General features: G+C 43.1%; 1 protein-coding gene across 3 annotated transcripts; it reads left to right on the forward strand.

The window, feature by feature from the left end:
* The first annotated feature begins 2,392 nt into the window (after positions 1 to 2,392).
* On the forward strand, positions 2,393 to 11,837 carry TLDC2 (TBC/LysM-associated domain containing 2). Of its 3 annotated transcripts, XM_081196699.1 has the most exons (9): positions 2,393 to 3,161; positions 4,195 to 4,246; positions 4,284 to 4,342; positions 4,957 to 5,080; positions 7,836 to 7,994; positions 9,068 to 9,220; positions 9,355 to 9,450; positions 10,639 to 10,712; positions 11,561 to 11,837. In XM_081196699.1, the coding sequence occupies exons 3-9, from the start codon at positions 4,302 to 4,304 to the stop codon at positions 11,694 to 11,696; spliced, it is 783 nt and encodes a 260-aa protein (XP_081052825.1). In that variant the 5' UTR covers positions 2,393 to 3,161; positions 4,195 to 4,246; positions 4,284 to 4,301; the 3' UTR covers positions 11,697 to 11,837. The 3 variants fall into 3 exon arrangements, with proteins under 3 accessions (XP_081052825.1, XP_081052826.1, XP_081052827.1); XM_081196700.1 differs by lacking the exons at positions 4,195 to 4,246; positions 4,284 to 4,342 and having other exon boundaries at positions 2,413 to 3,161; XM_081196701.1 differs by lacking the exons at positions 4,195 to 4,246; positions 4,284 to 4,342 and having other exon boundaries at positions 2,443 to 3,161; positions 7,854 to 7,994.
* The last annotated feature ends 254 nt before the right edge of the window (positions 11,838 to 12,091 follow it).

A 12,091-nucleotide genomic window follows, 5' to 3' on the forward strand; every position in this document is an offset into this window, starting at 1 on the left:
GGGTACCCAGCAAAGCTATACCGATTCTTCGGGTGGGCAGATGCAAAAGAGGATCACAGAAGCAACACACTCCGAAGCAGGTGTTGGAAGATTCAGGACAGATCACATAGTTATGCTATGGAACTCACGCCCACAGGAGGCAGTGATGGCCTCCAACTTAGATGTCTTTGAAAGACGATTAGACAAATTCCTTGAAGTTAAGCCTATCAGATGGCTACTAGCCAGGGCCGATATGCTCTGAAACTGTGGCTTGAGCCTGTAGTGCTTCTGAATGCCAGTCGCTAGAAACCACAGGACGGGGATGGCACTCCTGTGTTCAGGTTCGGCTTGCTGGTTTCCCACAAGGCATCTGGTTGGCCGCTGTAAGAACAAGATGCTGGAATAGTTGGGCCTGGCCTGGTCCAGTAGGCTTGTCTAATGTTATCCTGCACGTTTAACGGTTGTGTGGTTTGCAAGGGAGATAGTTTGCACAAGCTACACCTGTAGAAATGGCATCTTCTGCTCATCTGTGGAAGGTGTTCTCTGGCTATCCTAGGCACCCTGCACCCTGTATTTCCATCACTTTTTCCTATGATCCACTCCACTTGTCTCCATGGAGAAATTAAGATTCCCGCTAGCTACCGAATGCAAAAGTGGACAGGGCAAGAAGCACAGCTGCCATAGCTTTGCTTAATGCTTCAAAGCATTTAAAGGCATATAGGCACCATCTCTGCCTGGGAACTTCAACAATGAGAGGAGGAGGAGTGTGTGTGTGGCACCGACAAACTTGCCTGATTTATTTATTTCTTAGAAAGAAGGGCTTTATTTTTGTGTGTGTGTATATTCCTGGTCTTGAATGAGACTGGCTGTGGGCATTTACTCCATCACATCAACAAGCTTAACAATTTGCGGCCTGATTTACTCAATGAACATCTGTGTTATCATCTACAGATGAGTGATAACTTACTTCAGCCACAAGGGGTGGGTTAGGAGGAAGAAAAGTAGTGTCAGAAAGTTTACAGGCAACACATGCATTGCAACATCATTGTTACAAATAGAAACACTTGCAGCAACCTGACTGTTGATCCCAAAATAATGGGACCCATTGGCTCAAGATGGATGTGTTGAACTTGCACCCTGTGAGTGGCAGGTGAGCAACCGGTCTGCTGGCACAGATTGAGAGAGTTGACAAGGAAGGTGGACTGGACAGAACCAGGTATGTGTTCACAGTCCATATGAACTTTGTGACTATTCAGAGCTGCATTGTTAGTGATGCTTCCCTGAGATTTGCAGGGGATTCCTCAACACCTCTGCTTTAAGCAAGGCAACAACAGAACAGCTGCTTTATATGGGACCTACCCAGCTGTGCTTTGTTAGACGTCTCCCCACAGAACCCTCTTCAGGTAAATGTGAGTATCTTGTAAATAAGTCCTTTCAGCCGAGTGCATTTGAGTTTTACCAACCTTCTTCCAATAAGATAGAACTGTGTAGCTGTGCCGTCTCTGGGGCGGGGGTATAGGTGAAATGGAAAAGAAAAATCAGATATTTGGAAGAAAAGTTTCTGCGGGAGGAAGGAGGGTGTGCTGGGAACAGTGGCTATCCTCTGAAAAAAAGAAACATGCTCCTACATGAGCTTGGAGCATCTCAGGTTGGCAAAGAAAATCAGTCGTGCAGATAAACCCACAAAAGTTACTAGCTTGCAAAACAGTAGTAATAAATGCTAAGAGGCTAGTAGTAGTAAATGCTAAGAGGCTAGTAGTCTGAGCTTCTTTGGTGGTTGTGGAACAGGCAGCATGGAAATGAGGACCACAGTCTCTTAGCAGGCTAGTCCAAAAAAGAAAATAAAAAAGCATTCTACCAAGTGAATTGGTGGAGGCAGGACAAAGTGACCCATAGCAACCACCCCAGCCTCCACCAACTCACAATATTTTCATGCTGGTTGTGAAAAGGGTACTTCCTGTTTCTACATTACAAGTCTGGGAACCAAGCTGTTTCAGAGGCAGGCTACTGTAGCGGTCCTTTCTTACACCACTTCACTCACTCACCTGCATGGAATTCTTGGTCGCCTATAGCTAGCAGGTAAGTTTGTTTGGTTTGTTCATTTTATTTTTATCCTGCCCTTCATTTATCAAGAACTCTGGGTAGTTTGCAACAGCCAAATCCACAAAAACCTAAAACCATAATCACAGCATTATGAATGTAGAAGTTACATGTGTTTTATTTATTTTTAGATAGTGCTGATTCTAATCTTTTAAATAAATACCTTTTAAAACTTTTGCTATTGCTCATTTTAATGCTTTTATATTGTTGACAAACTGCATAGAGTTTGGGGTTGTGTTTTTACATTCAAGCGGTATATACATTTTGTTAAATAAAATAAATAAAAACCCAGTGAAGGACAGGGAGAAAAAATATTAATAGTAGCTGTGGTAGTAGTACTAATGCCTAAACTTTAAGTTATCTCCCCAAAGCCTGAACGATAAAAACAACTAAAGCTGGTAATCAAAATATTTCCCATGAGGGTAATAGCCACACTTCCCAAGGCAGGGCAACATGCAGAAGGGCAACAGCTCATTGGTGGAGCATCAGTAGAGTTCCCTGATCACTCCATCTCAAGGATAACATAGAGCTGCAAAAGTTATAGAAAAAGGGAAACCAGTATGATCTAGGGGCTGAAGGACTTTCCTTGCCACAAATAGCCAAAACATATGGGGCTTCTTAATTCAGGGGGAAAGACAACATGAGGAGAGCATATCATTTTACAAGAATGATGCATGGTTTGGCAGTGAGGGAGGTCTACTGCCTTCAAGCTCTGCTTATGGTCTAACTGGAAGCAATTGGCTAGCTGCTGTTGGAAGGAGGGGGCTGATCTGATCAGTCTAGCAGGGCTCGTTTGATGTTCTTAGGATGATCTCCTGTGTAAAATTTTAGCACACTTTAGAATGATACTGTGTGTAGATAAGTGAATTTTAGGGGATGTGGCTTACAAACTCTCTCCCATGCCTTGATCCCACAAGGCAGTGATTCCCATGACTCATAAAGCCTGTTAATTTGCATGTTACCATGGTTTCTTTTGCATGTCACTTCTACAGTAGCTAATCTTCTAGGAGTTGACAAGCCACATCTCCTGATGTTGGGGGAGCAGGACCATTCTCGAGTGTAGCCTGCAGTGGGGCAGTTAGGTAATTTTAGACTCTTACTCCGCCGCCACCCCAGCCTTTAGATGGTGATGTGGTTTCCTGCACTTCCTTTCAATGTGATAAACTGCCCCTGCTGAGTTTGAGAACCTTCCTGTTCATTCTGCTGAGTGGGAGCCCTGGACATCAGCTCATAAATCCTGCCATAGTGACACCCGTGGCACCTTGCCAGATATTCCTGGGTTAAATGCTTGTGCGGAACACATTTTATTTTAGAGAGCAACTCTGTCATAAGTTGAAGGGTCCAAGACCAATCCAAGACTTCTCATATCTTCCCATATTCTCAGATGCTCCTGAACAGCATCCTTGCTCAACTTCTTCACAAAGAACCACAGTGGCTAATGAAAAACAAGTGTTAAGAAGATTCAGTATCCTTGTAAACTATAGAAAAAGGATGGGGAACTTCATGCCAAGAGGCCAAACACAGTCCTCCAGACCTTTGGGACTCTCCCCGGCCCACTACACTGATTCAGTGTAATGCTTTTTGAACCTCTTGAGCCCTAGAATTTGCATGCTGCAGAGCTCCAGTGTGCAATTTCAATTCTCATACTTCTTATGTAGCAATAAAGGACAGTTGTGTTTGAACGGCCTGCCCCCTCCTGATTTGTTTTCCTGCTACCCCAATACATCACTTTCCTTGAACGGCTTGACTCAAATGTGTTCTGCCTTCCTCTGATAATACTTCTTGTTTGCTTGGATGGAGGTTACAGAAGAGTACAGGAAAATGTATAGGAAAATGTCAGGAAATCAGGAAAACGTCAATAACTATTTATTTGCGAGCAACAGGTCAATAAATCAGCATAGCAGCTAGGACTTGCTACATACATTACTAAGATTCTGACTAGTTGTCACTGAACTATGGAAGGAACCACACCCAAGGAAGGCAGTTTCTATTACAGACCAGGCCTGTTTCTTAAAGAGACAGGATACACTCATCATACACCTGTCATTAACCATCTCGAGTTCTCCTCAGAGCTATAGTTTATGAAGAGCCAATTTCTCACTTCCACAATTCTAGGACTTTTATCTGTGAAGCCATAGAACAGGGGTGGACAATCTGAGTTCTCCAGGTGTTTTTGGGTTACAGCTCCCTTCAGCTCCAGCCAGCATGAGCAGTGGTCAGGAATGATGAGAGTTTACTCCAAGATCTGCCAATCTGCTATTTGGTTAAGTTCAAGGATTTCTTACTAATAAAGTTCTATACACCTCAGGACCAAGCATATACTGGTAATTGTGGTGGTGGTGATTCTGCAGGAGTGTTTCTGCTTGAAGCCCCTATATTATCACAAGCCTGTTCCACAGCTTCTCAGAGCAGCATTCTCAATGTGGTTGCCATATTTTGTAGAACACCATCCCAGTTGAGAATGAGATGACAGGCAGCCACTGTTTGTAGTTTCTGGAAACAATTTCGTTTTGACAAGTTTTTCCAACTGGAAGGTCTTTGGCCTTGCATCTTTTATATGTATTATTTTAAAACCAATCTTCTGAATTTTTTTGGTATTGTTTTCAAACCTATTTTGGTTGTTTCTATTGTATAATTATAAATTGCCTTTAAATTTATATGAATGCTGAGACATAAATTAATAAACTAATAAGAGCAATTATCTGGAGGGCCACAAGTTCCCTCACTACAGATCACTAGATAACTGGAAAAGGCTGTGTGCCACAGGGTTTCATAGTGAGATCTCAGGTGACAATAGCTGTATAGCAATAGAAGAACCTGCTTACTGAGAGAGAATAAAGTACATGCTGTTTATGAATGAGGGTGTGTTCTCCACAGGCAATTGGCAGACACCTGCTCTCCCCTCTTCGACTCGCTGCCAGGAAACGGCACGGCTGCCGTGGTCGTGCTTTGGATGATCACAGAAAACATGAAAACTCCACGCTGTCGCTACACTCGTCTGGTATGTACGGCAGTCCTTGCTTCTTGGGTCGGGATAGGGAAGGATAGAGGAGGGAGTTGCTCCAAAGGGCAGGGCAAGAACAAATGGGTGCAAACTGCAGGGCATAAAGTTCATTTCAACTAAACGTTAGTGGAAGCTTCCTAGTGGTAACAGTTGAGCAGACTGCCTCAGGAGGTGGTCTCCTACCATGGAGCCTGGATGGTCAAATTGCAGAGAAGCAAGACAGATTGAACAAGAGGTTAGATGAGATGACCTCCAAGATCCCTTCCAGGTCTAGAACTCTAGGAAGTGAAACTGCAAGCCATCCTCACTGTACTATGTCCCCCTCCCTGAAACCATCTGGCATCATGGGAGCCTGTTAAGAGTTTAGTGCTACTGGGTTCCTAGGTCCAAAAAGGTATACGTATATCCTAATGGAAAACGGAAACACTGGTCAGTCAACCTCAAAACCAGGCAGCACAGAGATATGTTTGCTTTAGTAGACAACGTGTTACTGAGGAATTTAAATTCCCTCCCTCCTTTCTTTTGGTGCAGAGCAGCATACTTGTATTTCAGATGTTTGGGCTGAGAGTGCCATTGTTTATGTGGTCAAGATAGTGCTACCAGGCAATCCCAGACAGAATCATTCCATACCATTTGTCCAAAGCGGGTTTAATTGATTAATTTGATGAAAAAAGCATCATGTTTGGTGGAGGTTGCCATCACCTTGATTTTGCCTTCAACCTCAAGTTTTGCTTTTAAGCTCAGCTCCTCGGGCTATTTGGTAGACAGTTTTTAATATTCATATCCTTGAAGTGACTTAAGCAAATATATATTCAGATGGGTGGCAAGCCCAAAAGAAAGGAAGGTAGCAAGAATGTAGGATTTCTACAGAAGTGGGTGGTATATTTCCGCAAGCAGGTTGATAAGAGAAAGTATGTGTAATTGAGGAAGCACAAGGGAAAGTTATATTGATAAAAGTGAAGCAGAGGACAAAGAGCAGTGCTGATACTGGGCTTTGTGGTTTTTGCCCAATGCATTGCATTTTCATACTGAGATGGGTATGTTGCAGTTATTATTTGGCCCAGAAAGGGTATCTACAAACATATCCCACCATTATCTTCCTACACCCTCATCTTCAGTCTGAGTGAGGGCAATAGAAGCAAATAGGGATAACTTACCAGATAACCTTCAGATAAAGATTTTAAAAGCATACAGTTTTTGCTTCTGTGCAGATGAGATACGATAGCATATGCACATGCTAATAGGATTTTGAGGCCTCTCTACATGTGTTTCTAGGACAGTAGCTTGAGTACACAGATGTCGTGCAGGATCATTGTACTTTTATGATCTACGCACAGAATTTATTTCCTGGACATTAGTACAGTACAGTGGTACCTTGGGTTACATACACTTCAGGTTACATATGCTTCGGGTTACAGACTCCGCTAACCCAGAAATATTACCTCAGGTTAAGAACTTTGCTTCAGGATGAGAACAGAAATTGTGCTCCGGCGGCGCAGCAGCAGGCCCCATTAGCTAAAGTGGTGCTTTAGGTTAAGAACAGTTTCAGGTTAAGAACGGACCTCCGGGATGAATTAAGCTCTTAACCCGAGGTACCACTGTATTGGCTATGATAATGTGCAGCAGCCCTCAGGCGAACCACTTTGTACTAAAGCTGGGAAAAAGGTTCACCCCTCCTGAATAGGGATAGAAAAATCTGTCATTTTTGATTCTCATTTTTCCAATCTTACATTCATTTCCCTGAATTTTTCAGCAGTTTGTTTTTTGTTTTGTTTTTTAATCCTCACAGAAATTCGGCAGCATTTTAATGTGAATTTCTGCTAATGATCAATTTATTAAATGCAGTTTTTACTAAGGTACACATTTCTGTAAGCAAGTTTCCTTAATAAAATGCATTGTTACATGCGATTTTAACTACCATCTTCATTTATTTATTTTTGCACACTTTCCCTTAATATATGCATTTTTGTAAACATTATTTGGTTGGCGTACTGCATTGCAAAATTCTGAAGGATGATTTTGTTTCAGGTTGCATATTGTTTTGGAAAGTACAAATTTCATAAATTCAGCTTTAAATGTGTACTGAATCTAGTTTCTTCTCTTGCAATTGCAATATTTAATGTCGGAGGAGGGGAAATAGCACAGCAAAGAGCAAACTGTCATTTTACTATGGTGTATTTTCATTAACAGAGTCAAGGCTCCACATTTACATAGTTGACAATTGCAGGGTAGCCGAGTTGCTTTCTGACCTGCCCTAGAGATGCACTAATAGAGCTTTGTATCAAGAATGGAGAACTTGTAGCCCTCCAGATGTTGTTGGACTGCAATTCTCATTATCTCTGGCCATGCTGTCTGAAAGGGGCTGGAGTCCAACAACATCTGGACTGCTAAGGCTTTAAATGAATTACAGAAGACAATCTGCCCTTTTTCTAGTCTCACCCTCTGAAGACACCCGCTGGAACAAAGGATGAAGGGGAGGAGTGGCTGGTTCATTAAACTGATGTTCCTGAGATTAAAATATTGCTTTATTGTGGCCTACATACTGCTGTGCTATTAATTATAAGACTAAGCTTTTAGCAGTCCCATGAGACTAGAGGGAAGGGTAGACTGATTGCCTTCTGCAATTCACTTTGCTTCATCTTTTTGCCTTTATAGTTCTCTCTGAGGAGTATCCTTCTAGTGACGCAACAGACTACATACTGGGGAAGATTCTGCAACTTAGTTGTTGCCTTATTCATTTCCCATTTAACAGTGTGTGTCCTTTTATCAGCCCAACCTGCTGGAAGAAGCCCTGTCTTCAGAACCTGAGGAGTCTACTGAACCAGAGAACCCAGTCTGGACAAGCACAGAATTTCATGAGCCTGTGCTAAATGGGCAAAGCAACATCCTGCACATAGAAGAAATCCAGAAGGTGAGCACCCTTCATACTGTGACTCAGCAGCAGTCATTAAAGAAAATTGCTATCACAGTGACTCCCCTGGGTGAGCCCTTTGCCCTTATACATCACTTCCACACATTGTCCTTAGCTAAGGCACACATTATTGGAGCATTGCTGACCTCTGTTAACCGGGAAAGCAAGCTTTAGGCAGGAAGGAAGCAGGAAGGTCTGCTGAAGCCACGTCTCTACAAGGCGCACGAGACCCTTGGCCCCATTTACAAGGAACAAGTGCAAAGAAGTGAAATTCTCCAGGACAGTCTCAAAAAAGTTATTTCCACAGGCTTAATATTCACATGTGAATGCAAAGATTGTAAATGGGGCCAATAACTTAGGGCAGTGGTTCCCAATTAGCTAAGGACTGTGGGCCTCCTGTTTTTCAAAAGCCAAGCCATGGACCCCCTACTTTTGAAAATGTTTTTTGTGATTGGTGCCACCATATTCTCCAACTTGTCCCAGCGCAAAACTGGGATGTGCATCTTCTGGGCAGCACTCCTGTGTGAGTTACATGACCCACACGAGATGTGCTGGACAAAATGAGATGTGCTGGACAGTTGATGGGTATGTGCCATGACCCTGCTTGGTGGGTTATGTGGACTCCCTGGGGTTCATAGACCACCAGTTGGAAACCACTGACTTAGGGTGTATGACCTGTGACCAGAACTACTAAGCAGAAGATAGACTGATGAGCTAGTGCAGGTGTGGTAAACCTTTAGCCCTCCAGATGTTGCTAAACTACAACTCCCATTATCTTTGACTATTGGGCCTGCTTGGTGGGTCTGATGGGAGTTGTAGTACAGCAACATTTGGCGGGCCAAAGGTTCCCCACAGATCTACTGGAATAACTTAAGATACATTCCTATGTTGGATAGGTTTAAGGCAAGGGTGTGAACTTTGTGGGTGTCCAGAGGTTGACGGACTCCCATTCACCCCAGCCAGTTTGGCCAATGGGTAGGGATGATGAGACACACAGTCCAATAACATATTTAAGGCCTCAGGGTAGATGGAGGTAAGGAAAGAAGTGACCATCTGTATGTGATACCTTTTAGCTTGCACCACACCTCCCTCTACGAGTGACTGGACACCCATGGAACCTCATCTACTGTACAGCAAGGGATGGATTTAGCCTGAAGACTATGTACCGAAGCATGAGTGATTTAGCCTCTCCAGTGTTGTTGATTATCAGAGACACTGAAGGCCAGGTAAGCTCTGAAACAGGCCAGACTTATCAAATCTAGCAGAGGGGGGCTGTCTGGTTGGGTTCAGTTCGCTGCCTACTCTAAATGGCCTTCCTGCTACTTGCAAGTTACAACACATCTCTCTTGCATCTTTTCAGATATTTGGAGCCTTTTCTTCTACAGCCATCCATGTCAGCAGCTGCTTCTACGGCAATGGAGAAACATTTCTCTTTTCCTTCACCCCACAACTTAAGGTGATTGAAGGGATATCACCCCCCAAGTATGAAGGTTATCGGTGTGTGTTAACAGTATTTGGAGTTATTACCAATTATACAAATGTTGCCTGTCACTGACTTGCCACAGGCTTAAAGTGGTATACCTACAAAGTTTCCAGTATGCACCATTTGGCAATTGGTCTAGTACAGGGATGTCCAACCAGTAGATCGTGATCTACCAGTAGATCCCCATCTGATCCTGGTAGATCCTTATCATGTACAAAATGTTACAGGGAAAAAGCTGAAAAACTCTGTGCAATCCTCCCCCTAAAAAGCTCAACAGCTCTAAGTAATCCACCACCACCCCACGCTCCTCCCCCCTCCAATGACAATGGGTCACTGACAATAAAATAATGACAATAAAATCACTGCCAGATTTTTTTTTTTATACTGGGAGTAAATCAGTCTCTTGGGAGCTGGACATGCCTGGTCTAATAAATCAGCCTTCCCCCATCCTTTCTATCCTGGCCTTTGATACCCGAGATAGACATTTATAGGACCAACCCTATTCTTACTATAAATGGTTTTACTTGCAAAGGGGACATGCTTGTTTAAAGTTACCCGAGATCTGAAATGGGGCATTAACAGTCAAGGTGATACTTCAATTGTTTTACACACACACACACACACACACACACACACACACACACACAATTCAGTTATAATAAAACATGGAAGATCAACACAAAAGATGCTGGACTGCAAGCAACCATTTGACAATACCGTGTGGATTCTCCAATATATATAGAGAGAGTGAGTGTATGAAAAGATGACTGTTCCAGAAACAAGGGTGAGCGTGGAAGAATACATGGTAGGAAGTGGTAAGCGACCCCTACCAATAAATACTTGGCAGTAAATTCTACTGAACTCAATGAGACTTACACCAGAATGTAATGCAGACAATTGCCCTGATAGGGAGCTTGTGTATTACATTGCAATTCTGGCTTCTCATTTTACTTCTGAGTCAAACTTCACAAGTAGTCCGCAAGAGTTTAAGGGGTGGGGTGCTGACACAACGTTCAAAATGCTGCCAACTGAACCAGAATATAAAGGTTTCAAGTAAGCATTGGAAAACAAAATAATGATTGTTTTCGCTAGTTGTACAGCTGTGTCTTTTATTCCCAAGATGCTTCTCTCAACCATGTTTTTTCTCTCCTTACTCTCCAGGTATTTAAGTGGACAGGTAAAAACACCTTCTTCATGAAAGGAGATGCAGACTCCCTAGCAATTGGTGGAGGCAGGTATGTGACTGTGAAAGATGTTAGTGGGGGGGGGGGGAATGGATTTGTTGTGAAGGGAAGAGGTGCTACAATGCAATCCCAGTCAGATTATTAACTTTTGATGATGGTCTCGCCGTCAGCAGCCCTTTCTGGAGCCTGACTGAATCAGTGGTACAAGTAAAACAAATGCAATCACAGTTCATCTAGAACAGGTTATCCCTCAGAATGTGAGCCATGATGAAAAGTATTTTTACTTTTTTCTCTTTTAAATTTACCACTATCCACCCCTCACTTATTTCTAGGTTTCATGACATCAAACTGAAGATTCCTCTCTCCTGTACTTCTTCAGTCATTATGATTTGAGATACCGGCTACAAAAAGCCCAATGGTATTCTTGTGTGTGTCCTTTGAGTGGACATAGCTGTCTAGCTTTATTTAGTACACATTATCATCTTGCTCTGCGTCAAGATCTTCCAAGTTACTGTGGACTCTTTTGTATACATGTTGGAAAAAGATGGTTAATCATTGCAGTGGAAAACCAGTTTGGCTGTATATAGTTCCAAAGCATCTAAATGTATAAATAGAAACTGCGGCAAAATGGTGAGCTCATTGTAAACCCTTTCAGAACAGGGGAAAGAATTTGAGTAGAAAGGAAGCAGTGAGCCCTCTAATCTGGCTCCCACTACAAGGTAGAACCATTGACCATCCCTTCTTCAATCAGCCCAGGCAGCAGAAAGCAGGTGCATGTGAGATACCTACAGAGCTGTTGACTCAAATGAGCCAAACCACACTGTATTTCTTATGGATCTTATGTGTTCCTCATTCTGCAGAAAGTTAATGCCATGTTTTGCCTTTCCCCTTATTTGCAGTGGCAAATTTGGATTGTGGCTAGATGGAGACCTGAACCATGGAGGAAGTCAGCCTTGCGAGACATTCAACAATGAGACGTTATCTCCCAAAGAGGAATTCCTCATCCGAGACCTGGAAGTTTGGGCACTTTCCTAACCCAAAGTGTGTTGGGGGGGGGGGACAAGTCCCCTTCTGCACTGACACTGCAAGTGCCATGGGAACAGGGCTTGGCCAGTCGTCCTGTGGGGGCAGCTTTTCAAATCTCCTTCAATGAACATAAACTTGCTGTAGAGACTCCCTCTGTCTCCGTAGATTGGGATGGAAAAGATGCTGGATTAACCCAGCAATTTCCTCATCTCTCTCTCACCCAACATTAGCAATTTTGCTCCCCACTATCCCGCTTATAGAAAGATGAGCTAAGGATTTTCAGTTAAGCTCGCCTTTTGTACTTCAGGGCAGATGAAGCTCTTGCTAACAGTCATCTTCAGAACTGGTAAGCTATGTGAATATTGGCGGCTGCTTGCCAGGGAAGGATGACCCAAGAGACACTT

The sequence above is a fragment of the Podarcis bocagei genome, assembly GCF_964188305.1.
Source record: "Podarcis bocagei genome assembly, chromosome: 5".
Classification (NCBI taxonomy): domain Eukaryota; kingdom Metazoa; phylum Chordata; class Lepidosauria; order Squamata; family Lacertidae; genus Podarcis; species Podarcis bocagei.

Coding starts and splice junctions, on each gene's coding strand:
- TLDC2 (XM_081196699.1), top strand. CDS start 4,302: ATGATGAGAGTTTACTCCAAGATCTGCCAATCTGCTATTTG. Junction 4,343..4,956: donor ATCTGCCAATCTGCTATTTG/GTTAAGTTCAAG, acceptor TGTTCTCCACAG/GCAATTGGCAGACACCTGCT. Junction 5,081..7,835: donor GCTGTCGCTACACTCGTCTG/GTATGTACGGCA, acceptor CCCATTTAACAG/TGTGTGTCCTTTTATCAGCC.